The following is a 24,553-nucleotide window of genomic DNA, read 5'->3' as shown; positions in this document are numbered from 1 at the left end:
GAGGCCAGAAGGTGTCAGCCCCTGCCTCGGCCCCCTCTCCAACTACACTGACCGAGTCTCTGGGCTGCAGCCCCAAGGGCCCAAGTACATTTAACTCCTTTCCAGATTGTTCTGGACAATCCATAGTTCTTTAAGGAAGTCAGGACCACCACAGCCTCTTCCTGGCAGCGATGGGAAGCTGCAGATGGGGGACTCACTACATTTGTAGGGGCTTCCGGAGACGCAGCCTCAAGCTGGATTTCTGGACTAACGCATCATCACACAATGGTGACCTGCGGGCTGCTGCACCCCTGGCTTCCCCTCCACAGGCTCCGTCAGATGACTTTGCGCCCAAGTGCAGCGCCCACTAGAGAAACCACAGGATCCCCAAGCCGGGCACTGAAATCTTTTATTCGTTAATTTAATTTCTGGCAAGTGTTTCCTCAAAATCATCATGTAGTTCCTTGAACTGTAAAACCACACATTAAAAATGTTATTCCACTGAAAATGACTCCTATGCAAATATCGACATGTGATGTGTGTCCAAATGCCAGAGCATTTTGAGAAAAGAATCCTCTGCAAATAAAATTAAGGGAAAAGCTGAGTCAGGGATGATCCGATTCCTACCCCAGGAATGACCCGGAGCTGCACCAGCTCAGCGAGGTTGGAGCTGAAACCCTGAGTTAATGATCAAAAGGGACAAGACAAGAAGGCCTGGGGACTGTGGATGGGGAAGCGCGCAGCCCTGACTGCCAGTGGGCGGAACAGGGTCAGGCTCGGGGAAGCAGGAGGGCTGGTGGGCGGTGGGCGCTGAGCAGATCAGGCCTGGCTGAGGCTGGGGGCCACTGTGCACTGAGGCCAGAGGAGCAGGGTGGTGGGGGCAGCTTTGGAAAGGGACTAAAAAGGGCCTGAGAAGAGACCACTCTGGAAAGATGCATGTGCGAGGCCATGATCAAAACAAAAAAATCGAGTTTCCTATGTTCATGATAGCATTTGGCTGACAATGAGTTATAAATACTTGGATTCTATCTTCCAGATAAAAACACCTTCCAGGAAAGGGCACTCACAACAGGCTTGCCCAGTTCCCAGTGGGGAGGGTGGATGAAGCTGAAGTGTTTCCGTCCTTCACTGGAGAACGGTTCTATGTGGGCGGTCCTATGTGGGCGGTCCTATGTGGGCGGTCCTATGTGGCATTGGTGTCCTGGGCCCTGTGAGCTCTGCAGGGGTACAGGGAAGGAAACTGGGGGTGCACACTCGCACGCACTCCAGGACAAAATGCAGAGGGGGCATGAGACAGTCATCCTGGCACAGCCCTCAGGAGGGAACTGGAGGGACAACCCTGTGCCCTGCCACGGGCTTCCTAGAAGCGGGGTGGGGAGGGCGGCCCTGGCGCTAGGCCTGGTCCTCCAGCTGCGCCACGGCCTGCTTCAGGTCCTGCACGACGAGGTCCACCTCGGCCCTGGTGGTGCTGCGGCCCACGCTGAGCCGGAGCGCGTTCCTGGCCACGTCGAAGGGGACGCCGTAGCTCAGCAGCACTGGGGATGGCCTGGGGAGGGTGAGACCGAGCTGCAGCTGCTGCTGAGGGCACATGGAAGAGACACAGCCCCCCCTGCTCTGGACCACTCCCCCAGTGGGGCTCTGCCCACCCGGGTGCGTGCCTGCCCCACCTGGCATCCACCTCCTGCTGAACTCCCGGACCAGGCACACCCCTAAGACCACCCACATCAAGGTGCGGCTCAAAGTCGCCCCCGTTCTCCCTGCAGAGTTCTCTTGCACTTGGCACTCCCAGGTGACACTGCCTCCCTCTCGCACTGAGCTCTGGGGCCAGGGGCTCTCCTGTCCGTGAGGGGTCTGAGGTCCTGGAGAACACAGATGCCAACACAGACAGTGCCTCACCCATGCGGCCCACCTGAGCCACTTGGTGACTTCATGGCACCTGGCACAGGGCTTTGCAGACACTAGGGACCCAGTCAGTATCTAGCCATGAACAGATGACTGCGTGGGGACGTCCTGAAGCAGGTCTGTTGGAGGCTCGAGATGTGGGCTCTGTCAAGGGGCCTGCCCTCATCACACCCGGGCCCCTTTCCTCCCCTGCCCCTCCTGCAGCAGGGCACTGCCCGCCCCCCCCAAAGGGCCCCATCCTGCCCCTCCTTTTCCCTGGAGCCAGGCCCACCACTGTCTCGCTCCAGGTGCTCCTGCACAATCCCTCTGCCCTGACCTTGATGACCACGTGCTCCTGGCTACAGTTCTGCTCTCTCCCCAGAGCCCTGAGTGTTCCTCCTGCATCCACTCCGACCTCCCATAGGGGCCTCACATTTTCAGCAGGCCAGACCCGGAACAGCTTCTCCCCTGCTGCCAGCAGGCCGCTGCTTGGGTGACCCACGCCCTCTACCCCACAGTCTCCGCCAGGCAGCCCACCCGCTCACCCGGGCCCTGCTATCTGAGAATCTCTGCTGCATCTTGCAGATGGCTGATCTGACACCTGAGTCTGCTCACACCATGGCCCTCAGGGCTCCCACTTCCGTGAGGTTTAAGGGGCCATCCCCGCCCCAGCCCACCCCAGCCCTCCCCAGCCCTGGCCATGCTGGCCCTCCAGGCCCTGCCCCCGCTGCCTTCAGAACTGAGCATGAGAAGCCCCCTTCTCCCGCACAAGTCCTAGTCCTTCAGATGGCAGCTTGGAAGTCACTTCTTCCAGGAAGCCCTCCCTCTGCCCCTTCTAGGGCCCAGACAGGGCTGTCCTTCACCAGCCAGAGTGCGGCCCAGTGGCCGGATCCTGCTGCCTGCCCACCACACCCAGTGCCCAGAGGACCCCTATGCCCTGGAGTGGGTTTGTGAAGCGCACTTACTGGTCCCCGTGGTCCGAGTGGCACGCGGCCCCCACACTGGCTATCAGCACTCGGCACTGCGCAAGCACCACGCGGCCTGCGGAGACAGAGCACACGCCCCTGAGATGGGGCTCCAGCCAGGCCACCCTTCTCTCCCTTCCTGGGGTCCTGCTGGGCGCAGGATGCTTCCCTCCCTCCGTGCCACCTGGTGGAATTCCAGCGCCGGCCATTCTGGCAGTTGGGGAGAGATCTCACAGCAGGAGCCGAAGAAAACGCTTCCTTTCTCCCTTGGCTGCAGAAACGCAGACACTATTCTGCCTCACAAAGTTGGCCTTGAAAACCGCATTTGTAATCAACTGCCTGCTAAGACACCTGGAGTCCTGACCCGCTCCTTCCTTACAAGCTGGCAGTCCCAGCAATATCATGTCTCCACCTGTGTTCTGGATGGTAGCAACACGTGGGAGTTCTATTAAGCCAGAAGGCATTTCCCTCTTCTTTCACAAGCACAGCGATTAATGACTGCTGATGTAATTAACATGAGAATTTCAGCCGGGTGCAGTGGCTTACACCTGTAATCCCAGCACTTTGGGAGGCCAAGGTAGAAGGATTGCTTGAGCCAGGAGTTTGAGACCAGGCTGGGCAACACAGGGAAACTCTATCTCTACAAAATATTTTTTAAAAATTAGCCATGGCCGGGCACAGTGGCTCATGCCTGTAATCCCAGCACGTTGGGGGGCCGAGGCAGGTGGATCACCTGAGGTCGGGAGTTCGAGACCAGCCTTGCCAACATGGCAAAACCCCATGTCTACTTAAAATAGAAAAATTAGCCCAGCGTGGTGGCAGGCACCTGTAATCCCAGCTACTCTGGAGGCTGAGGCAGGAGAATCGCTTGAACCCGGGAGGCAGAGGTTGCGGTGAGCCGAGATCACACCACCGTACTCAAGCCTGGGCAACAAGAGTGAAACTCCATCTCAAAAAAAAAAAAAAAAAAAAAGTTAGCCAGGTGTGGTGGTGCATGCCTGTAGTCCCAGCTACTAGGGAGGCTGAGGCAGGAGGATCACTTGAACCCAGAAGGTCAAGGCTACAGTGGGCTGTGATTGCGCCACAGCACTCCAGCCTGGGTGACGACAGAGTGAGACCCTGAGTCAAAAAATAAATAAATAAAATGAGAACCTCTGTCTCATTTAAAGTAACACAGGTCGTCATTGAATACAAAGTCTGACCCCAGAACAAGGGGAACGTTGACAGAGGACTCTCCTTTCCACGGTGAGGAATTTGAGATGGTCAAGGAGACCCAGGCTTCACTGCCCACAAGAATGCATTTCAGCCCAGGTTCTCATGAACGCGGCCATCATGACGGTTACCCACCGGCTCTTCATGGGCCAAACACGACTGCTGGGTTTCTCTGTGCGATCCAGGAAGAAGAAAGAAGCAACACTTTCATCTTCTGAGAAGTCAAAAACTTGTCTACAGGTGCAGCTCATCATGATCTCAGGGCCACTATAACCTCCTCCCAAATGACACACGGCTGGTCAACCACCTGGACTTCCACTCTCAGGGAGTCAGGGCAGACCAGGTTTTAGGTGCATCTGGGACGGGGGTGATCCTAACTGCTCCTAGCCAAGACAGATGTCGCAGGAAATCCAGATTTGCACTTGATCCTTACTCTGCCAGTTATTTTTGTTGTTTTTTTGTGTTTGAGACAGACACAGTCTCACTCACTCTGTCGCCCACGCTGGAGTGCAGTGGCTCAATTATGGCTCACTGCAACCGCCAGGTTCAAGCAATTCTCCTGCCTCAGCCTCCCAAGTAGCTGGGACTACAGGTGCACACCACTATGCCTGGCTAATTTTTTGTAGTTTTTGGTAGAGATGGGGTTTCTCCATGTTGGCCAGGCTGGACTCAATCTCTGGACCTTGTGATCAGCCTGCCTCGGCCTCCGAAAGTGCTAGGATTACAGGCATGAGCCACTGTGCCCAGCCTCTGCCAGTTTTAAAAACTGATCACCTCACCTTTCCCTTACTCTAATAAAATATTTAATAAAAACTGCCAACAAAATAGACAAATGTCTAGAATTTAATGTTGCTTCCTTCCCTGATGGCTTTTGGGATGGTGCTAATGCCAGACACGAGAGTTCGCCACGGTCCACATCCCAGCAGCAGCAAAATGAGCCACGTCAGGGAGAGGAGGGGCCGGCGGCGAGAGCCCTGTGGACCACAGCACAGCCAACTGAGCCTGCTCTTGGCAACCCCTGCAAGGCCCTCTGACAGCCCGAGCTGTGTCATGCTCAGGGCAGGGCAAGTGGGAGTCGCTGGCTCGGACCAGAATCCATGCACCACGGGAGCTGTGCTCACACTCGGAAAGGCCAGGGTGAGGGGCCATCACCTTGAAGCCGGGGTCCCCGGATAGAGAAGTTGCAGGTGTTGGGAAGCCGCTGGGTGCCTGGAAACTGGCTATTCAGATGGATTCTCTTTTGACCGAATTCAGCCTGAAAAAAATAAGTGAAATATTTGGTGACAGCTTCAAAGACACCACCACCAGCAACTGTTTGAAATTTAGACTTCTCCAGAAACACAACCTCAGCAGGTGCATACTTTTCAATCAGCATCTACCCAGAATAGTTACGGGGACGGACTATGGAAAGCAAAGTTAATTAGGAGAAAAACCAAATATTTGGAAACATATGAACCTTCCACATAAACCATGAAGTATCCCACCTCTGCATATTTGATCCTGTGTCTCTGAAAAAGATCATGCCCCTGGCCTAGGGTCCTGCTTTCGGGGTTTCTGATCCCGCCACTGTTCTTTCTTCCCTCACTGCATCCTGCCGAGTTCCAGGTTACGCTGCAATCCCCACAGGTCCTGGGGTCCAGGAACACCACGCCCCCTCTCTCTGGGCACCTGACCCATGCACCCTCCCCCTCCTGGTGCCCACCCCACACTGCGCTCACTTCCAGCCTCTCTTCCAGGTAGTCGCGGACGTCCCTCATGTGGGCCTCATAAGCCTCGCAGTTCTGGGTCACCAGCTCCGCGGCCTGGGGGCAGACACACAATAACGAGTGGATGCACAATTCTTGCAAAACAGAGGGCAAAAAAGCTTTCAACGGCACAGGTGGCATTTCCTGAAACTGCTCATTCTCCTGACAGTCACAGGCAGGCCATATTTTTTGAGTGCTGCCATTTGGAGGGTGTGGAAGTGCCCCAGAAACTGACTTCACCAGGTACCTCCTGACAGCACCAGGCACTGGAGATGCCTCAGCAAAGCAGCCCTGAAAGGGATCCCAACCCTCGAGGAGCCAGCATCCCAGAGAGGCAGACGGACAAAAGCAGGGGAAGAGGGAAACAGACTCCTACCCACCAGTCGGCGCTGTGATGGGACCTTGCAGGCCCAAGGTGGGGTGGTGACAGAGATGGCTGCACAAGGGCAAGGAATGGCATCCCAGCAAGGGCTTTGCAGGGGACAGAAAGCCATTCTGTCTCTAGAACAGAGGGGCCTAGTGTGGCCAGTGGAGAGTGCGGAGGGGGTGAAGGCACAGGGACAGATCGACAGGCCCTGCAGGACCGGCCACAGGGCAGACGCAGTGAGGCTCTGAGGGAGGGATGCAATGGTCTGACTGGCCTGTGTGTTGGTCACTCTGTGGACGTGTGGAAAATGGCAGCAGCAGGCCCCCAGGAGGCCATGGCAGGTGTCCAGACCCTTGGTCTAGGGTTGGTGGCCATGAAAATGGACATGAGGCCGGTAGTGGGTGTATTCTGGAGTCCAGACAGACAGGACAGGTGCTGCATGAGAGGCAGGGGACGATGACGAGGGACTGAGGGCATCTCCTGGACTTCAGAGGTGAGAACCTGGATAGCAAGAGGTGCCCAGGGTGGGAAGAGGGTGGAGGAGAACAGTCGGGACAGGTTTTGAACTCAGAGGAATGGATCTCTCAGGAGATGGGCCAGGCCCTAGCTGAGATGTCAAGTTCAAAGGCAGGAGCACAGGCTAGCATCACAATGACAGGACGGACAGACGGATCCACAAGGGCTCAGGTGCAGGGAAGGGCCGCCAGCACGCAACCAAGGCAGAAAGGAATGGGTGAGGGAAAGCACGCTGGGGAGGGTGTGTGCAGGACGAAGTCCAGGCTGGGCAGCAGAGGGGGGCTGTCTAGAGTGCTGGTGGCACTGGGGTCTGGGCTGGGCGAAGCTGAAGAACTAGTGGGGTTGTGGTGCTGGGGCTGGGACCAAGCTGTGGCACTTGTGCCATTACAGGTGCAGATGCAGCCGCAGGAGCACGGAGAAGGTCAGGGGCTAGGGGGCTTCCAGCACTGTGAGCTGAGGCTCTATCTAGGAAGCTGTTACCATGATTTCCATCCAGGGGGGATAGCCAGGACTCAGGGAGTTCCAGCAACCTGACCCAAGGCACATGGTGAGTGAAGCTTCGAGCCAGGATTTGAACCCTGGGTATTTCAAAGCCTGTGGACCGCACCACTACTTCATCATTCAGGTCAATACGAGCAGGTACTGGACTCCACTTAAAACACACTCTTCCGGCTGGGCGTGGTGGCTCACACCTATAATCCCAGCACTTTGGGAGGCCAAGGCGGGTGGATCACCTGAGGTTAGGAGTTCGAGACCAGCTGGCCAACATGGTGAAATCCTGTCTCTACTAAAAATACAAAAATTAGCCAGGCATGGTGGCGCATGCCTGTAGTTCCAGCTACTTGGAGACTGAAGTGGGAGAATCTGTTGAACCCGGGAGATGGAGGTTGCAGTGAGCCAAGATCACGCCACTGCACTCCAGCCTGGGTGACAGAGTGAGACTCCATCTCAAACAAACAAACACACTCTTCCTTCTAGTAAATGCAGCCTTAGTTATCACTGTTAGTAATATAATTTTGAATATTCTAAGTAACAGGGAATCCATTCATACTCTTCCCAAGGCCCGGCCTCCTGGGCGCCAAGCCCTTTCTCTGTACTGGGGATACTGAGGCCGACATGGCCAAGCCCCTGCTCTCCCGGAAGCAGGAGGTGGGGCATACATCTGAACACACTACAGAGAAACATCAGATAGGGGAAATAAAGCAGTGTCAGGGATAGAGAGTGACAGCAGGGGACATGGGGGGACCCATTGTAGCTGTGGTTCATGGAGGGTTGCTTGAAGGTGGTGGCCTTTGACCAGAGGCCGCACAGTGAGGGAGCAGCCTGCAGACGCCGAGGTGTGACAAGTACCTCTGCCTTCGCACGGCAAAACCTGAGCCTGGTTACTGTCGCAGAAGCAGGACAGGCCCCAGTGGAGGGCTGGCGGCAGGTGCTGGATTGGCCACCCCACAGACCAATCGGGGACAGAAAGTCGATGGTGCGGGGGCTGCCGACACCTTTGGGAATGGTGAACCTGTGGCCTGACGCTTCACCTCTGCTGTAACAGTATCACTGTTTCTCATGTCAGAAGAGACAGAGACAGGGAGTTTTTCCCTTTTAAATGCTGAACAAGTGCCACTAATCCACAGATCTGAAAAAGTACAGCTCTCCAGGTTGATAAATCAGATTCTAGGCTTTTTCTTGTCAGTCCGCTTATGAGGTCACAAATATGATCTCCCTAAAGCCCCAGAGTCCTACTAGAGCCGCTGGGGACACTGATGAGAAAGCAATCAACTCATCTCCTCAAGCTCACCAGGGCTCACCTTCCCAAGGCCGGCAATCATTGGGGTGTTCTCTGTCCTGTAAGAAACAAGGGATTAAGCAAGAATAAACAAATGTCTCAGGAAGGAATCCCGTCTCCATGAAAGTCATTGTGTTAAAATAAAAACAAACTCATGCTACATCTTTCCTAAGCACGCGCCATGTGGCTATCTCAATGGCAGCTGCAAACCCCAGAAACCTCCCCTGCCAAGTTTTCACTTGCCCTGGCCCAGTGAAGGTCAACGAGGCCCACTGTGGGTGACGTGTTGGGTGTTCACTGTGACAGTTGTATCTGGACCCTTTTCCTACCCAAAGCAAGCACTCTGCCTCCTGCAGGCCCCAAGGCACAGCTCTCTTTAGTCCTCACTGGCAAACCAGTCTAGTATGGAACAGGGGAGAACCCTTTGTTCTCAACATTTCAGGCATCAGCAAACAAGAGGGGTGTGTGTGTGCGCGTGTGCGCGTGCACGTGTGGGTGTAAGCACACCCAGGAGATGGGCAAGAGACCCCTAAAGACAATGGCTTGCATACTCTGACCTAACAAACCGAAAAACAGAACTCATTGCCCTATTTTCAGGAAAAAAAATTAACTTAATAATTTCTTAATTTTTTTTTTTTTTTTTGAGACGGAGTCTCACTCTGTCACCCAGGCTGGAGTGCAGTGGCGCGATCTCGGTTCACTGCAAGCTCCGCCTCCCGGGTTCACGCCGTTCTCCTGCCTCGGCCTCTCCGAGTAGCTGGGACTACAGGCGCCCGCCACCACGCCCGGCTAATTTTTTTTTTTTGGATTTTTAGTAGAGATGGGGTTTCACCGTGGTCTCGATCTCCTGACCTTGTGATCCGCCTGCCTCGGCCTCCCAAAGTGCTGGGATTACAAGCGTGAGCCACTGCGCCCGGCCAATAATTAATTTCTTAATTTTTTTTTTGAGATGGGGTCTCGCTCTGTTGCCCAGGCTGGAGTGCAGTGGATCTCAACTCACTGCAACCTCCACCTCCCCGGTTCAAGTGATTCTCCTGCCTCAGCTTCCTGAGTATCTGGGATTACAGGCACGTGCCACCATGCTCGGCTAATTTTTGTAGAGACAGGGTTTCACCACGTTGGTCAGGCTGGTCTCGAACTCCTGACCTCGTGATCCGGCTGCCTCGGCCTCCCAAAGTGCTGGGATCACAGGCGTAAGCCACTGCGCCCGGCCCAGTAATTTCTTAAGTTTGCCTGAACAAAGTTTTCTTAAACCTCTGGACCCAGCTATTGCTTGTTTACCAATAGATGTTTTCTCTGTGCCCTCACCAGCATTTGGTGGTGTTTCTATTCTTATTTTAGCCATTCTGATAGGTGTTAGTGACATCTGGTGGTTTTAATTTGCATTTCCCCAATAACTAATGCTGTTGAACATCTTTTCCTGTGCTTGTTACCTGCGTCTTCTCTTTGATGAAATGTCTGTTTATATTTTTTGCCTATTTTCTGATTGAATTTTTTATATTATTTTTGCTGTTGAATTTTGTGAGTTCTTGATATATTCTAGATACCATTTCTTTGTCAGATATGTCATTTGAAAATATTTTTTCCTAGATTTGGCTTATCTTCCCATCCTCTTAATATGGTCCTTCCCAGAGCAAAAGCTTTAAATTCTGATGAGGTCTAATTTATCAATTTTTCCTTTTATGGATGCGTTTGGTGTCAAGTCTAAGAACTCTTTGCCTCGTCCTAGAACTTGAAGATTTTCTCCTATTTTTAAACAGTTTTATTGCTTTATGTTTTACATTTAATATCATGATCTATTTTGAGACACTATTTTATGAGGTGTAAGACAGGGGTGTCTAATGCTTTGGCTTCCCTAGGCCACACTGGAAGAATTGTCTTGGGCCACATATAAAATATACTAATGATAGCTGATGAGCTTTAAAAAAAAAAAAAAATCGCAAAAAAAAAAAATCAACGTTTTAAGAAAGTTTATGCACTTGTGTTGGGCTACATTCAAAGCTGTCCTGGGCCGCATGCAGCCTGCAGGCTACAGGTTGGACAAGCTTGGTGTAACACTTGGGTCAAGGTTCATCTTTTGCCTATGGATGTCTAACTGCCTTGGCACGATCTGTTGAAAGGCTAACTTTCATCTGCTGAACTGATTTGCGTCTCCTGCGGTTGTATCTGCACCCGTAACTCATATGGGCCTATTTCTGTTTGGGTCTATTCTCCTCCATTGATCTACTTGCTGGGATTTTGATAGAAACTGTTAGGCTTGTATATCCATCTTTGACATCTTTGGTATGTAGAATCTTCCCATCTATGAACATGGCATGTGTCTCTGCTTAGATCTTCTTCTCATCCACATTATATTATTTTCAGCATATAAGTCCTTTATATTTTGCTAGTTTATATCTGAGTAATTTTGTTTCATTGTAAATGGTATTATATTTTTAATGTTACTGTCCACCTGTTCATTACCACTATATAAAAATAAGATAGATTTTTGCATGTTTATCTTGTGTCCTGCAACCTTGCTATACTCACTTATTAGTTCTAGGAGTTTTCTTGTACATTCCTTGGGATTTTCTTTATAGATAATCGTGTGATCTGATTAGAAACAATTTTACCTCTTCCATTCTGATCTATATGCCTTTTGCTTCCTTTTCTTGCCTTACTACGCTGACCGGAACTTCCAGCACTATGCTGGATAAGTGTGGTGACAGTGGACATCCCTGCTTTGTTCCCCTAGCCACAGGAGTAAAACATTCAGGCTTTCACCACTAAGTATGATGTTAGCTGTAGGTTTTATGTAGATGTTCTTTTTCAAGTTGAGAAAGTTCCCCACTAATCCTATTATTCTGAGTTTTTAACATGAATGGTTGAATTTTGTCAAATGCTTCCGCTGCATCAAATATGATCATGTTATCTTCTTTATTCATTAGCTTGTTAATATGGTAGATTACATTGATTGAATTTTTTTATTGTTGTAGAGCTGGGTCTTGCAATTCACCTAGGCTGGCCTTGAACTCCTGGCCTCAAGTGATCCTCTCACCTTGGCATCCCAAAGTACTGGAGGATTACAGGCATGAGCCACTGTGCCCTGCCTTGATTGCGTTTTTTCTTTCTTTTTTTTTTTTTGAGATAGAGTCTTGCTCTGTTGCCTAGGCTGAAATGTGGTGGTGCCATCTCAGCTCACTGCAACATCTATTACCCAGGTTCAAGCGATTCCTGTGCCTCAGCCTTCCAAGTAGCTGGGATTACAAGTATCTGCCACCACACCTGGCTAATTTTTGTATTTGTAATAGAGACAAGATTTCACCATGTTGGCCAGGCTGGGCCCAAACTCCTGACTTCAAGTGATCTACTCGCCTTGGCCTCCCAAAGTTCTGGGATTGCAGGCATAAGCCACCACTCCTGGCTCTAAATTGCATTTTGAATACTGAACCAGCCTTGCATCTGTGGAATAAATGCCACTTGGTCATAGTGTATCATTGTTTATTTTTTTGAGACAGAGTCTCACTTTGTCACCCAGACTGGAGTGCAGTGGTGTGATCATAGCTCAATGCAGCCTCGACCTCCCAGGCTCACTCAAGCGATCCTCCTATCTCAGCCTCCCGAGTAGCTGGGACTGTAGGCGTGTACCACCACGCCCAGCTAATATTTTTATTTTTTGTAGAGGGGTCTCACTATGTTGCCCAGCCTGGTCTTGAACTCCTGGGCTCAAGTGATCCCGATCCCCCTGCCTCAGCCTCCCAAAGTGCTGGGATTACACATGTGAACCACCACACCCAGCTGTGTATAATTCTTTCTATGTATTGCTGAATTCTATTTGTAAACATTTTGTTAAATATTTTTTGCATCAAAATTCATGAGGATGTTGGTCTGTAAAGGATTTTTTTTGTACTGTCTTTATCTCGTTTTAGTGTCAGGATAATACTAGCTTCATAAAATGAACTAGGAAGTTGTCCTTCCTCTTTATTTTCTGGAAGAGACTGTATAGAAATGTTAATTCTTCTTTAAACAAAGAATTCTTCGGTAGAATTCTCTAGTGAAACCACCGGGCCTGAAGACTTCTCTCTGGGGAGTTTTAAAGCTCTAAGTTCAATTTCCTAATGGTTATAGAGTTATTCAAATGATCTATTTTATATCAAGTGAGTTGTGGTATTTTGTGTTTTTTGAGGAAGTGGTCCGTTTCATCTAAGTTGTCAACTTCCTATGTGTAGAGCTGTTTGCGGCATTCCCTTATTATCCTTTTGATGGCTGCAGGGCCTGGAGTGATACTTCTTGTTTCATTCCTGATGTTATAACTTCTCTGTTTTTTTGGTCAGTCTTGCTAGAGTCTGTCCTGGGCTCAAGCCATCCCACCATCTATCTCAGCCTCCCACATAGCTGAGACTACAGGCCCATGCCACCACATCCAGCTATTTTTTTTTTTTTTTTTTGGAGAAACAGTTCACCACGTTGCTCAGGCTGGTCTTGAACTCCTGGCCTCAAGAAATCTACCTGCCTTGGCCTCCCAAAGTGCTGGGATTAGAAATGTGAGCCACCACGCCCAGCTAATGTTGTCTTTTTTTTTTCCAGACAGAGTTTCGCTCTTGTTGCCCAGGCTGGAGTGCAATGGTACGATCTCGGGTCACCACAACCTCTGCCTCCCGGGTTCAAGCGATTCTCCTGCCTCAGCCTCCCGAGTAGCTGGGATTACAGGTATGTGCCACCACACCCGGCTCGTTTTGTATTTTTAGTAGAGACGGGGTTTCTCAATGTTGGTCAGGCTGGTCTCAAACTCCTGACCTCAGGTGACCCACCGGCCTTGGCCTCCCAAAGTGCTGGGATAACAGGCGTGAGCCACCGTGCCCAGCCAATATTGTCTTTTTTTTTTTTTAAAGAGACAGGGTCTTGCTCTGTTGCCCAGGCTGGAGTGCAATGGCATGATCATAGCTCACTGCAACCTCGAACTTCTGGGCTCAAGTGATCCTTCCCCGTCAGCCTCCTGAGTAGCTGGGACTACAGGCATGCATTGCCGTGTTGGCTAATTAAAAAAATTTTTTTTAGAGATGAGATCTTGCTATGTTGCCCAGGCTGGTCCTGAACTCCTGTCCTCAAGCAATCTTCCCGCCTTGGCCTCCCAAAGCAGGGGATTATAGGTGTGAGCCACCGTGTCGGCCTGTGCTGTCATTTTGCCAGTTCCAGTGAAGCAAAGACCTCGTCTCCTTTTATGTTCCTTTACCTTTGCCTTTCTATAATTATCTTAAATATGTCCTTTATGTACATTTTGAACCACATCAGATATTGCTATGATTTTTGCTTCTGCTATCAAATGTAATTCAGAAAACTCTAAAGGAGAAGGAAAGCCTATTGTATTTGGTGACAAATTCTTGGTTTTCCTTCATCTGAGAATGTTTTGATTACTTCTTCATTCCTGAAAGATAATAGAAATTGAAGATATATTCACTGAGTACAGGATTCTAGCTTGGCAGTTTTCTTTGAGCACTTGAAGAAAAATAATTGTGTCTCTTTCTTCTGGTCTTTCTGGTTTCTGATGAGAAATTCACTGTCATCCAAATTATTTTTCCCTTACTGGTGAAGGGTCATCTTTCTCTGACTGCTTTCGAGAATTCTGTCTTTCATTTTTAGAAGTCTAATCATATGTCTCTGGCATAGATTTCTTTGGGTTTATGCTATTTGGGGTTTGCTCAGTTTCTTGATTCTGTATGTTTATGTCTCTTGCCAAATTCAGGAAATTTTTTAGCCATTATTTCTTCAAGTACTTTTTCAGGCTGTTATCTTTCTTTGTTTCAGGGATTTCAATGAAACGAATGTTATATCATTTATTATCGTCTCATAGGTCCCTGAAGCTCTATTTTAAACCCCATTCTTTTTATTTTTTTGAGACAGAGTCCCACTCTGTTGCCCAGGCTGGAGTGCAGTGGCGCGATCTCGGCTCACTGCAACCTCTGCCTCCTAGGTTCAAGGGATTCTCCTGCCTCAGCCCCCCAGGTAGCTGGGACTATAGGCGTGTGCCACCAAGCCCGGCTAATTTTTTGTATTTTTTTTTTTTTTTCAGTAGAGACGGTGTTTCACCGTGTTAGCCAGGATGGTCTCGATCTCCTGACTTCGTGATCCGCTCACCTTGGCCTCCCAAAGTGCTGGGATTACAGGTGTGAGCCACCGCACCCGGCCGAAGACCCACTCTATTTCTTCTCTGTGGTCTGGATTTCTATTGTTCTGTCTTTCCGCTCATAGATCTTTCCCTGTCCTCTTATTTTTCTATTAAGCCCATCCACTGAGCTTTATATTTTGGCTGCTGCTGTTCTTAGTTCTACAATTTCCAATTTCCATTTGGTTCTTCTTTTATGTTGTCCTCTTTGCTGACACTTTGTTTCACTTGTTTCAAGGGTGTTCACAATTTCTCATTGAAGCATTTTTACTGTGTCTGCTGTAAAATATTTGTTAGATGATTTTAACATCATCATCTTAGTACAGGCATATATTGATTATTATTGTTCATTCAATTTGAAATCTTTCTAGTTCTTGGTATGATGAATGATTTTCACTTGAAACCTGGACATTTTTGCCTTACGTTATGAGAATCTGGATCTTATTCAACCTTTCTGTTTGGGCTGCCATTTTCTGACGTTGTGCTGGCAGGAGAAGGGGTATGCCACTCATTACTGCCAAGTAGAAGTCGAAGTCTAGGTTTCTTTTTTTTTTTTTTTTTTTTGAGATGGAGTCCCTCTCTGTCACCCAGGCTGGAATGCAGTGGCACAATCTCGACTCAGTGCAACCTCCGCCTCCCGGATTCAAGTGATTCTCCTGTCTCAGCCTCCCGAGTAGCTGGGATTACAGGAACACACCACCACACCTGGCTAATTTTTCGTACATTTAGTAGAGATGGGGTTTCACCATATTAGCCAGGATGGTCTGATGGTCTCGATCTCCTGACCTTGTGATCCGCCTGCCTCAGCCTCCCAAAGTGCTGGGATTACCGGAGTGAGCCACCGTGCCTGGCTTTTTTTATTTATTTATTTATTTTTTTTGAGACAGAGTCTCGTTCTGTCATCCAGACTGAAGTGCAGTGGTGCCATCTCGGCTCACTGCAACCTCAGCCTCCTGGGTTCAAGCAATTCTCCTGCCTCAGCTTCCCGAGTAGCTGGGATTACAGGTGTGTGCCACCACATCTGGCTAATTTTTATATTTTTAGTAGAGACAAGGTTTCACCATCTTGGCCAGGCTGCTCTCAAACTCCTGACCCCAAGTGATCTGCCCACCTCGGCCTCCCAAAGTGCTGGTATTACAGGCATGAGTCTGTGCCTGGCCAACGTCTAGATTTTTTACTTGGCGGATGTTGACACTCAATGGGAGGATGCTCCCTGTGACTGACAGGTGTGGGTCCAAGATCCCGACATGGTCTCTACTGACACCATGGTGGTGGTGCCTAAGTCCTCGTTCTCTACCTGGCCTTCTTGACACACCCGGCGGGGGTGTGGGATGCCTTGTTACAGCCTGTATTGGTGGAAGTCTGGGTTTCCCACTCCATCTTTGCAGGTGTGGATAGGCGTGGCTTCACAATTTCTCCTGCAGCATCTGGCTGGAGTAAAGCAGGTGTTGTCTAAAGGTTTTCTGTCTTGCTAGGCCATTCCTTTCCTGGTCCACTGGCTAGAGAGGACAGGCTTTGGTTGGGGCATTCTTGTGTCTGCCCTTACTGGCACATCAGGTTTGCTGGCTTCTTCAGCACTAAGTGTGGGATACACAAGGTGAAAAGAAAACCCAGGGAACTCACCACCACGCTGTTCCTGTTTCTCTGTCTTGTTAAGAAGTTTCTAACAAAAGGTGTAGTGGGGGCAACAACTAATTTCCCAGTTAACACGTCACTGTACATAGAGGGGACACAGGAGCTATCAGAAAGGAGACCAGTGCTTCTGTATGGTCCTGCTGATCCCCGAAGTTAAAACAGCAGCAGGCCTCAGCCATGAAGGGTCCAACAGTTATCTCTTCAGTGGGCTGGACCAAAATTACAAAGGGAATTGGATGTGTTGGAGCAGTTAAAAGAAACAGAGATTTCCTTCATTGCTTTCAATCATTCCCAAAGAGACTGCAGGTCCTGTGAATCCTCAGTGTAAAATCAATCAGTGGAGCCAGTTCTGACACAGCAGCAGTGTGGACACTGCTACAGAGCCTCCACGAGACCAAGAAACGGCGCCATGTTTCTTTACAATGTCACTGCTCTACAAATGACACGGTCAGTAGGTCAGAGACTTTGTTAACTTTCTGCCTTACCCTGGCCTGAAGTTCCGTTCTTGTCCACCTCCAAATAGCATGGGGTAGAGAGGGGTAAATTCACCAAGTCCTCGTACATAAAGTGCACCAATCCTGGGACCATAAAACTGGAAGGAAAAGTTGGTCATTTATTCAACAAGAACTTTCCAAGGACCTACTCTGTATACATGCTAAGTGCTTAGGGGCACACAGGAGAAATGCTCTGTAATACACAGTCCTGCTGCTTCCTTGTGGCGCCTCTGAGTGCCACCCCTTTTGACACGCAGAGTCACAAAAGCCTTCGGGGCAGGGTGGAACCCCAACCTAGGAGGCAGCACAGGTGCCAGACTCTCGTGGCCAGCTCTGTGGCAGGCAGCTCTCCCCTGCACATCATGTGATAAATTTGTAAATGGATCTCAAATCATACGAATCACAGGTTTTAAAAAAAAAAAAAAGAAAGAGAATGCATAAATAGAGAGGGGTTGGAACCAGCGGTTGGCCAGGGCTTTTCCTGCAAATGATTCCATGTTTCCAACGGACACAATGCAGAACTCTGGAGTGCCAGTGTCAGGCCAGCACAGACACTCCTTTGGAAACCAGCTGAGGACTGTGCTTCAAAATTGAGTACTAAAAATATCTCAGGCCCTGGTAAGCCGCCAGAAAGATGTGCAAAATTTTCAGAAGGGTCTTCACTGTTAATTATTTTCCCTATACTCCCACCTTAAAGATAGCTGCAAAGTTTTTGCTGAGGAGCCGCATCTGAAATCACATTAGAGAAAGCAACAATTTCCTGTCCCCATATCTTCCACCCCACACCCTCTGTATATGCTCTGTCCGCTGCAGAGACACTCGCTGGCTGGCTGAACCCCCTGCCTTACTCTCCCTGAGATCTCGACGTCTCCTCCCCTAGCTTGGTCTACCGCCCCCACCCTGCCCCATGTGGGCCTGGCACCCCCATCATCCCTGCCATGGCATTCGTCCTGGCATGCTGGCCGTGGGGGGCTCCCCTCTTAAAGCTCCTGAGGACAGGGATCCCATGTTGCTCCTTGCAGTGCCCCCAAGGCCTGGCTCACGGTGGGCAGTGAGGCTTACGGACCGAGGAGTAAACAGCCACCTGCACAGCAGGCTCTGCCCACAGAGGCAGGAAGCCTCTGCAGACATACCTTGTGCCCCACGACTGTAAGGAAGTCCACACCCAGGTCCTCCACATCCACGCGCTGCTTCCCCAAGGCCTGTGCAGCATCCGTGTGCACGAGGATGGGAGGCAGCCCAGCTGCCACCCGTTCCTGGTTCAGGGCTTTCAGGCGCTGACTGATTTCAGGGACAGGCTGACGGGGAAAGGAAACAGTTGAGTATGTTGCTCCGATTTGATGAAAACTGAATGAAAGAAATCAGGAGTAGTGAGCACAGGCCAAATGTTATCAAAGTGAACAGAGAAACGGGAGAGGTCAGAGCTGGGAAACCTGAAACGCCATGAGTCTAAGCCGCTGTTCTTCCCCATGAGCTCTCCTTAAAGAGAAACAAAGGCCGACTCACCATGACAATGCCAGTCTCATTGTTGGCCAGCATGATGGTCACGAGGCGTGTGGTCGGGCGGACTGCTGCAAGGATGTCGTCCACCGCTGCCTGCCCACTCACCTTGGACACCGGGACAAAGGTGACCTCTGGGAAATAAACATGAGTACCGAACTGAGCTGCACAAATTGATTCCTCTCAAAACTGCGTTCCAACAGAGCGAATTGTTGTCCAAGTTCAGAAGACTATAAAGAAGAATATAAGCTGCCCATCATCACTGGCCCAGCGTCACTGTCAGGTGCTTCAGTGTGAACGCGTCTTTAATGCGGCTGCAGTGAGTGAATCTGTGTCGTGGAACCTATGTGCCTTTCTGCTTCTATGGAGACGGAAGGGGAAGCGGCAACAGGGATGCAGGCTCTTGCTTTCAGGGAGGGTCCTAGCTGCACAGCACTTCACTGCCACGCATTTGGCACCAAGCCAGTGCTGATGAAGCCACTCCTACACGCCAGGCGCTGGCTGCCCCAGGCGCTGAGAGTCTCACTACTACAGATGGAAAATGAGCAGAGGAGATTACATTGTTTAGCTTTAGTCCTTTGAGTTTAAAATGGTGAAAAACAAATGTATCCACTGCCCACTCAGGATCCTACTGAAATGAAAGAGAAAACAGCTACTTCTCCAAATAAGAATCAAATCAAAACAACACCAACAAAGGGTATCTGGCCAGGCGCAGTAGCTCACTTTGGGAGGCCGAAGTGGGTGGACTGCTTGAGCCCAGGGGTTCAAGACCAGCCTGGGCAACATAGGGAGATCAGGCCACTGCACTCCAGCCTGGGTGACACAGTAACACACTGTCTCAAATAAAAAGGGGTGGGGTGGGGTATGTGGACTAGGAATTTTGAGGAGTCCCTAAAATGTAGTAAGATGATGACATTAGATTAACAGAGAAAAGAACACTTAAAGAGCAATCTGAAAGGATCCAGTGGCCGCCCAAGTTCAGGGTGGACAGCGGGAAGCGCAGGGCAAGGGCCAGCTCCTGAGGCCGGCAGAGGACAGTGTCCCATTGTCCGAGCACTCCCTGCTCCCGTACACCAAGTCAGCGGCAGAGGCACTGGCCTCAGACTGAGACAGCACCACAGGCCCAGAGAGGCACAAGGCAGGCCCCCAGGATGGGGGAAGGATCTAGAAAAGGGGGAGGAGCTTGAGGCATCTGCTAGGGGACTCAGAGGAGCAAAGCAAAGGCAGCTCTATCCAGGGAAGTCACAGAGAAAAGTGGGCGGGGTCCGCCCGGCTTGCCGGGCTCCGCTGCCACCACCTTATGCAGAGCCCACCGTGGGCCCTCCCTTCCTGGGAGACACCACCTGGGGAAATGCATTGAGAACTGGAGATGAGCCATCCCTAGCCCCTACATCAAACAATGAAATGCTTCATCCATCCACAGGAACAATCCAGGAGCCCCAAGCCTGAGGAAAAACCAGGATGAACAGGTAAATGACTGATTCTAGATCACACAGAAGCAATCCCAGGAACAGGAAAACTAAAAAAATTCGAACTGGTATCTTCAGTGTGTGGAAAAGCAGGAAAAAAGGCAAGCGATAAAAACTGCCTGCAACTGTACTTAAAGAGATAAAGAAAAGTATGATGACAATGGCTCATCAAATAGAGAGTCCTCAAGATAAACGAGAGAAATTATGAAAAAGAACCAAAAGGAAATCCTGGAGTCGGAAAGTACAACTGATATGAATAATTCACTGGAGGGGCTCCAGAGTATATTGGAACTGGCAGAAAATACATTTAGTCAACATGAAGGTAGATTTACAGAGATTATGAAATCCAAATATAAGAGAGGAAAAACATGAGAAAGATAAACAGAGCCTCAGAGAAATGTGGGACACCATAAGGCACCAAATAGGGAAAACAGGAGTAGCAGAAGGGCAGGAGCCAGAGAAAGGGGCAGAAAAATGTCTCTGAAAAATAATGGCTGAAAGCGTCTCAAATGTAATGGAAAACACTAATCTACATACCCAAGAGGCTCAGTGAATTCCGGGTAGGATAAAACACAAAGACATTCACTCTCAGACACATGATAATGAAAATGTTGAAAGCCAAAGACAGAAAAAGTATCTCAAAATCAGCAAAAGAGATTCCGTCTCAAAAAAGTAAAGGAAAAAAAGGGCAGTGTAACTGTATATTGCTTCTCTTAACTGATTTAAAAGCAACTGTATAAAATAACATGTATGTAATTATTTTGTTAGGGCTATAACACACAATATTTCATGATAATAGCACAAAGGAGGTGAGAGGGAGCAGAATTGTCTATTAAGGAAAGGACACCAGATGATAATTCAGATCCATGGAACAAATGAAGATAATGTGAAAAGGCAACTAAGAAGATTACTCGAACAAAATCTATAAACATATACTTGCTCTTTCTTCCCTTAGCTTCCTTAAAAGACATGAAATTGGCCAGGTGCAGTGGCTCATGCCTGTAAGCACTTTGGGAGGCCAAGGCAGGAGGATCACTTGAGCCCAGGAGTTCAAGACCAGCCTGGGCAACATAAGGACACCTTATCTGCACAAAAAATAAAAAATTAGCCGGTGCGATGGGATATGCCTGTAGTCCCAGCTACTAGGGCAGCTGAGGTGGAAGGATCACTTGAGCCTGGGAGGTTGAGGCTGTAGTGAGTTGTGATTGTGACACAAAACTCCAGCCTAGTGGACAGGGTGGAATCTTGTCAAAAAAAAAAAAAAACAGGAAAAAGAAGGAAGGAAGGAAGGAAGGAAGGAAGGAAGGAAGGAAGGAAGGAAAGAAAGAAAGAAAAAAAGACAGGAAATTAACTAAAATGATATTTGTGGCTGGGTGCAGTGGCTCACACCTGTAATCCCGGCATTTTGGGAGGACAAGGTGGGCAGATCACCTGGGGCCAGGAGTTCAAGATCAGCCTGGCCAACATGGAGAAACACTGTTTCTACTAAAAATACAAAAATTAGATGGGCCTGATCGCACACATCTGTAATCTCAGCTGCTTGGGAGGCTGAGGCATGAGAATCACTTGAACCTGGGAGGTGGAGGTTGAAGGAGCCAAGATTGTACCACTGCACTCCAGCTTCGGTGACAGAGCAAGACTCTGTCTCCAAAGAAAAAAAAAAAAAGATATTTGTAACAATGCACTGTTGAGTTTGTAACATATATAGATGTAATACCCATAACAATAAAAGCACAAAAAAGAAGAAGGAACAGAACTGTATAGGAGTAACATTTCTACATCTTACTGGAATTAGTATAAATCTGAAGTAAATACTGGTAAGTTTATACATATATAGTAAGCCCTTGATAACCACTAAGGAAACAACTAATTTAAAAAGTGAAAAAAGCACTAAAGAATTTTGATGTTAAACTAGAAAATATTCATTAATGCAAAAGAAAACAGTAAGGGGGGAAAGAGAACAAAAAGCATATGAGACATCTAAAAAACAAAAAGTGAAAATATAGGTGGTACTCCAACTATGTCAATAGTAACATTAAGTGTGAATGATTAAACAATCTAACAAAAAGGCAGAAGCTGTCAGACTAGATCTAAAAAGAACTGGCTGGGTGCAGTGGCTCACGCCTGTAATCCCAGTACTTTGGCAGGCCAAGGCGGATGGATCACCTGAGATCAGGAGTTCAAGGTCAGCCTGGCCAACATGGTGAAACCCCATCTCTACTAAAAATACAAAAATTAGCCAGCCATGGTGGCGGGTGCCTGTAGTCCCAGCTACTTGGGAGGCTGAGGCAGGAGAATGGCTTGAACCTGGGAGGCATAGGTGGCAGTGAGCCAAGATCGTGCCACTGCACTCTATAGCCTGGGCAACAGAGCAAGACTCCATCTAAAAAAAAAAAAAAAAAGAGAATCTACAGGAGACCCATGCATCCTGTTCAAGGATCTTGGGGTGGGCCTAGTTAACCTTCCCCAAAGGTGACTTTTCCCTTTTCGTATTATTTACATCAAAGATAAGTCTTAGCTGCTGTGTGATGTTCAAGCAGTTTATTCTGGCAGTGCTCTTACAAGATAGCTAGCAGGAGCAGGCAGGTGGCAAGGGTCAGATACATTCAGGTATCAGATGACTGCCTGGCCGGGAAAGTGTCTGTCCAGAGAACATTCTCAGAGTTTGGGGATTCTTCCCCTTTCTTATCTTGTATTTAGTCCAGGTCAGTTACCAGGTTTTTCTTCCATAAGGGAGTTAAGCTATTTTGGTAAGGGTAAGCTTTGTATTTATGGTTTATAAGAGTTCCATCTATGCTGAGGTGGTCTTACCTCCTGGAAATTCCCAAGCCAGGGTTGGAAATCCCTAGGCCATGTTGCGTCATACTGCTAATTGATACATAGGGTCAGCCCTGCAAGATGTTTGCATGGGCCTTATAGCTATCATTAATCTTATAGCTACAATATGTCTCTTACAGTGCATTACAACATGTCAGATTTAAAGACATAAATGGATTAAAAGTAAAAGGATGGAAAAAGATATTTATGCTAGCAGCAACCATAAGACAGTTGGAATGACTATACTTACATAAAATAAAAGAGACTTAAAAAGTTAACAGAGATAAAGATGGACATTTTATAATGATAAAAGAACCAGTTCATCCATAATATATAACGAATAAAAATGTATATGCACCTGACAATAGAGCACCAAAATACACAAAGCAAAAACTGACAGGTTTGAAGGGAGAAACTGATTAACAGTGTGATCAACTATTAATCAGACCACTGATTAATAATAGTGGGATCATTCAAAATTACATTTTCAATAATGGATACAACAACTAGGCAGAATTTTAACAAGGGAACAGAAGACTTCAATAACACTATAAATTAAGTAGATCTAACAGACATCTATAAGATACTCCACCCAACAACAGTGGAATATATATTATCCTCCAGTGCACTTGACATATACTTTCGGATAGACTACATGGCTAGGCCACAAAATAAAAAAAATTAAAGAATTTAAATCAAAGTATTTTTTAGCTCTTATGGAAGAAAATTAGAAATCACTAGCAGAAACAAATATTAGAAATCAAAAAACATATGGAAATTAAACAATACACTCTTAAATATCTAATGGGTCATAGAAAAAAAACCACAAGGGAGACTAGAAAATACTTTGAGATGAATGAAAACGAAGACACAACATACTAAAACATGTGGAATGTAGTTAAAGCAGTGCTTAGAGGGAAATTTATATCTGTAAATGCCTACATTAAAAAAGAAAAAACGTCTGGGCATGGTGGCTCACACCTGTAATCCCAGCACTTTGGGAGGCCAAGGTGGGTGGGTCACGTGAGGTCAAGAGTTTGAGACAAGCCCAGCCAACATGGCAAAACCCCGTCTCTACTAAAAATACAAAAATTAGCCGGATGTGATGGTGCATGTCTGTAATCCCAGTTACTTGGGAGGCTAAGGCACAAGAATTGCTTAAATCTGGGAGGTGGAGGTTGCAGTAAGCTGAGATCGTGTCACTGCACTTCAGCCTGGGTGATAAGACTCTGTCTCAAAAAAAAAAAAAAAAAAATTCAAATCATAACGAATCTTCCACCTTAAGACACTGTAAAAAAAGGAACAAACCAAACCTAAAACGAGTAGAAAGAACCCATTTATGCCTAGTGCTCCATTATTGGAACGCTAAGCTTGTGGGAGTTATTTATATCCTACTGCTCAAGGTTATTTTAGTGCCAAAGTCTGATTTTTCACACAAAAAAACCTGCGACTTCTGGCATAAATGGGTTAATAAAGATTAGTGTAGAAGTTAATAAAATAGAGACTACAAAAAAAAACACAGGAAAATCAAAAGTTAGTTCTTTAAAGAGTTTTTAAAAAGATAAATCTTTAGCTAAATTGATCAAGAAAGAAAAAAAGAATAAAATTACTAAAATCATGAATGAAAGGGATATATAAATCTTACAGAAATAAAAAAGGATTACCAGAGACTACTATAAACAATGGTATGCCAATAAAATTAGATAACGAATGAAATGCACAAATTCCTAGAAGGACACAAACAACTGAAAATGACTCAAAAGAGATAGAGCCTGAACAGACCTATAAAAAGTAAAGAGACTGAATCAGTAACTTAAAAATTCTCCACAGAGAGAAGCTCAGGCCCAGATGTTGTCATTGGTAAACTCTATCAAATATTTAAAGATGAATTAACACCAAGTCTTCACAAACCCTTCCAAAAAACAGAAGAGGAGGGAACACTTCCCATGATTTATATGGGGCAAATTTTACCCTGACACTAAACTAGACAAAGATACCACGAGAAAACTACAGACTAATACCTCTTATGAATATTGACAGAAAAATCTTCA

General features: G+C 47.9%; 1 protein-coding gene across 6 annotated transcripts in view; it reads right to left on the bottom strand.

Annotated features, from left to right (window-relative positions):
• Positions 1-372: 372 nt before the first annotated feature.
• SCLY (selenocysteine lyase) overlaps positions 373-24,553 on the bottom strand; it is a 42,226-nt gene continuing 18,045 nt past the window's right edge. For 5 of the 6 annotated variants that reach the window (XM_030802565.1, XM_030802562.1, XM_030802567.1 and 2 more), the window contains exons 5-12: positions 18,223-18,350; positions 17,850-18,014; positions 16,708-16,814; positions 8,468-8,504; positions 5,756-5,839; positions 5,190-5,292; positions 2,826-2,901; positions 373-1,525 (exon numbers count right to left, since the gene is read on the bottom strand). In XM_030802565.1, the coding sequence (XP_030658425.1) occupies positions 1,372-1,525; positions 2,826-2,901; positions 5,190-5,292; positions 5,756-5,839; positions 8,468-8,504; positions 16,708-16,814; positions 17,850-18,014; positions 18,223-18,350 (854 nt within the window). In that variant the 3' untranslated portion in view covers positions 373-1,371. Of the gene's footprint in view, positions 1,558-2,825; positions 2,902-5,189; positions 5,293-5,755; positions 5,840-8,467; positions 8,505-16,707; positions 16,815-17,849; positions 18,015-18,222; positions 18,351-24,553 lie in introns of all 6 variants that reach the window. The other variant, XM_030802566.1, reaches the window with a different exon arrangement.

Source organism: Nomascus leucogenys, chromosome 22a (genome assembly GCF_006542625.1).
Source record: "Nomascus leucogenys isolate Asia chromosome 22a, Asia_NLE_v1, whole genome shotgun sequence".
NCBI classification, from domain to species: Eukaryota; Metazoa; Chordata; class Mammalia; order Primates; family Hylobatidae; genus Nomascus; species Nomascus leucogenys.
This window is presented reverse-complemented; position numbering and strand designations above follow the sequence as displayed.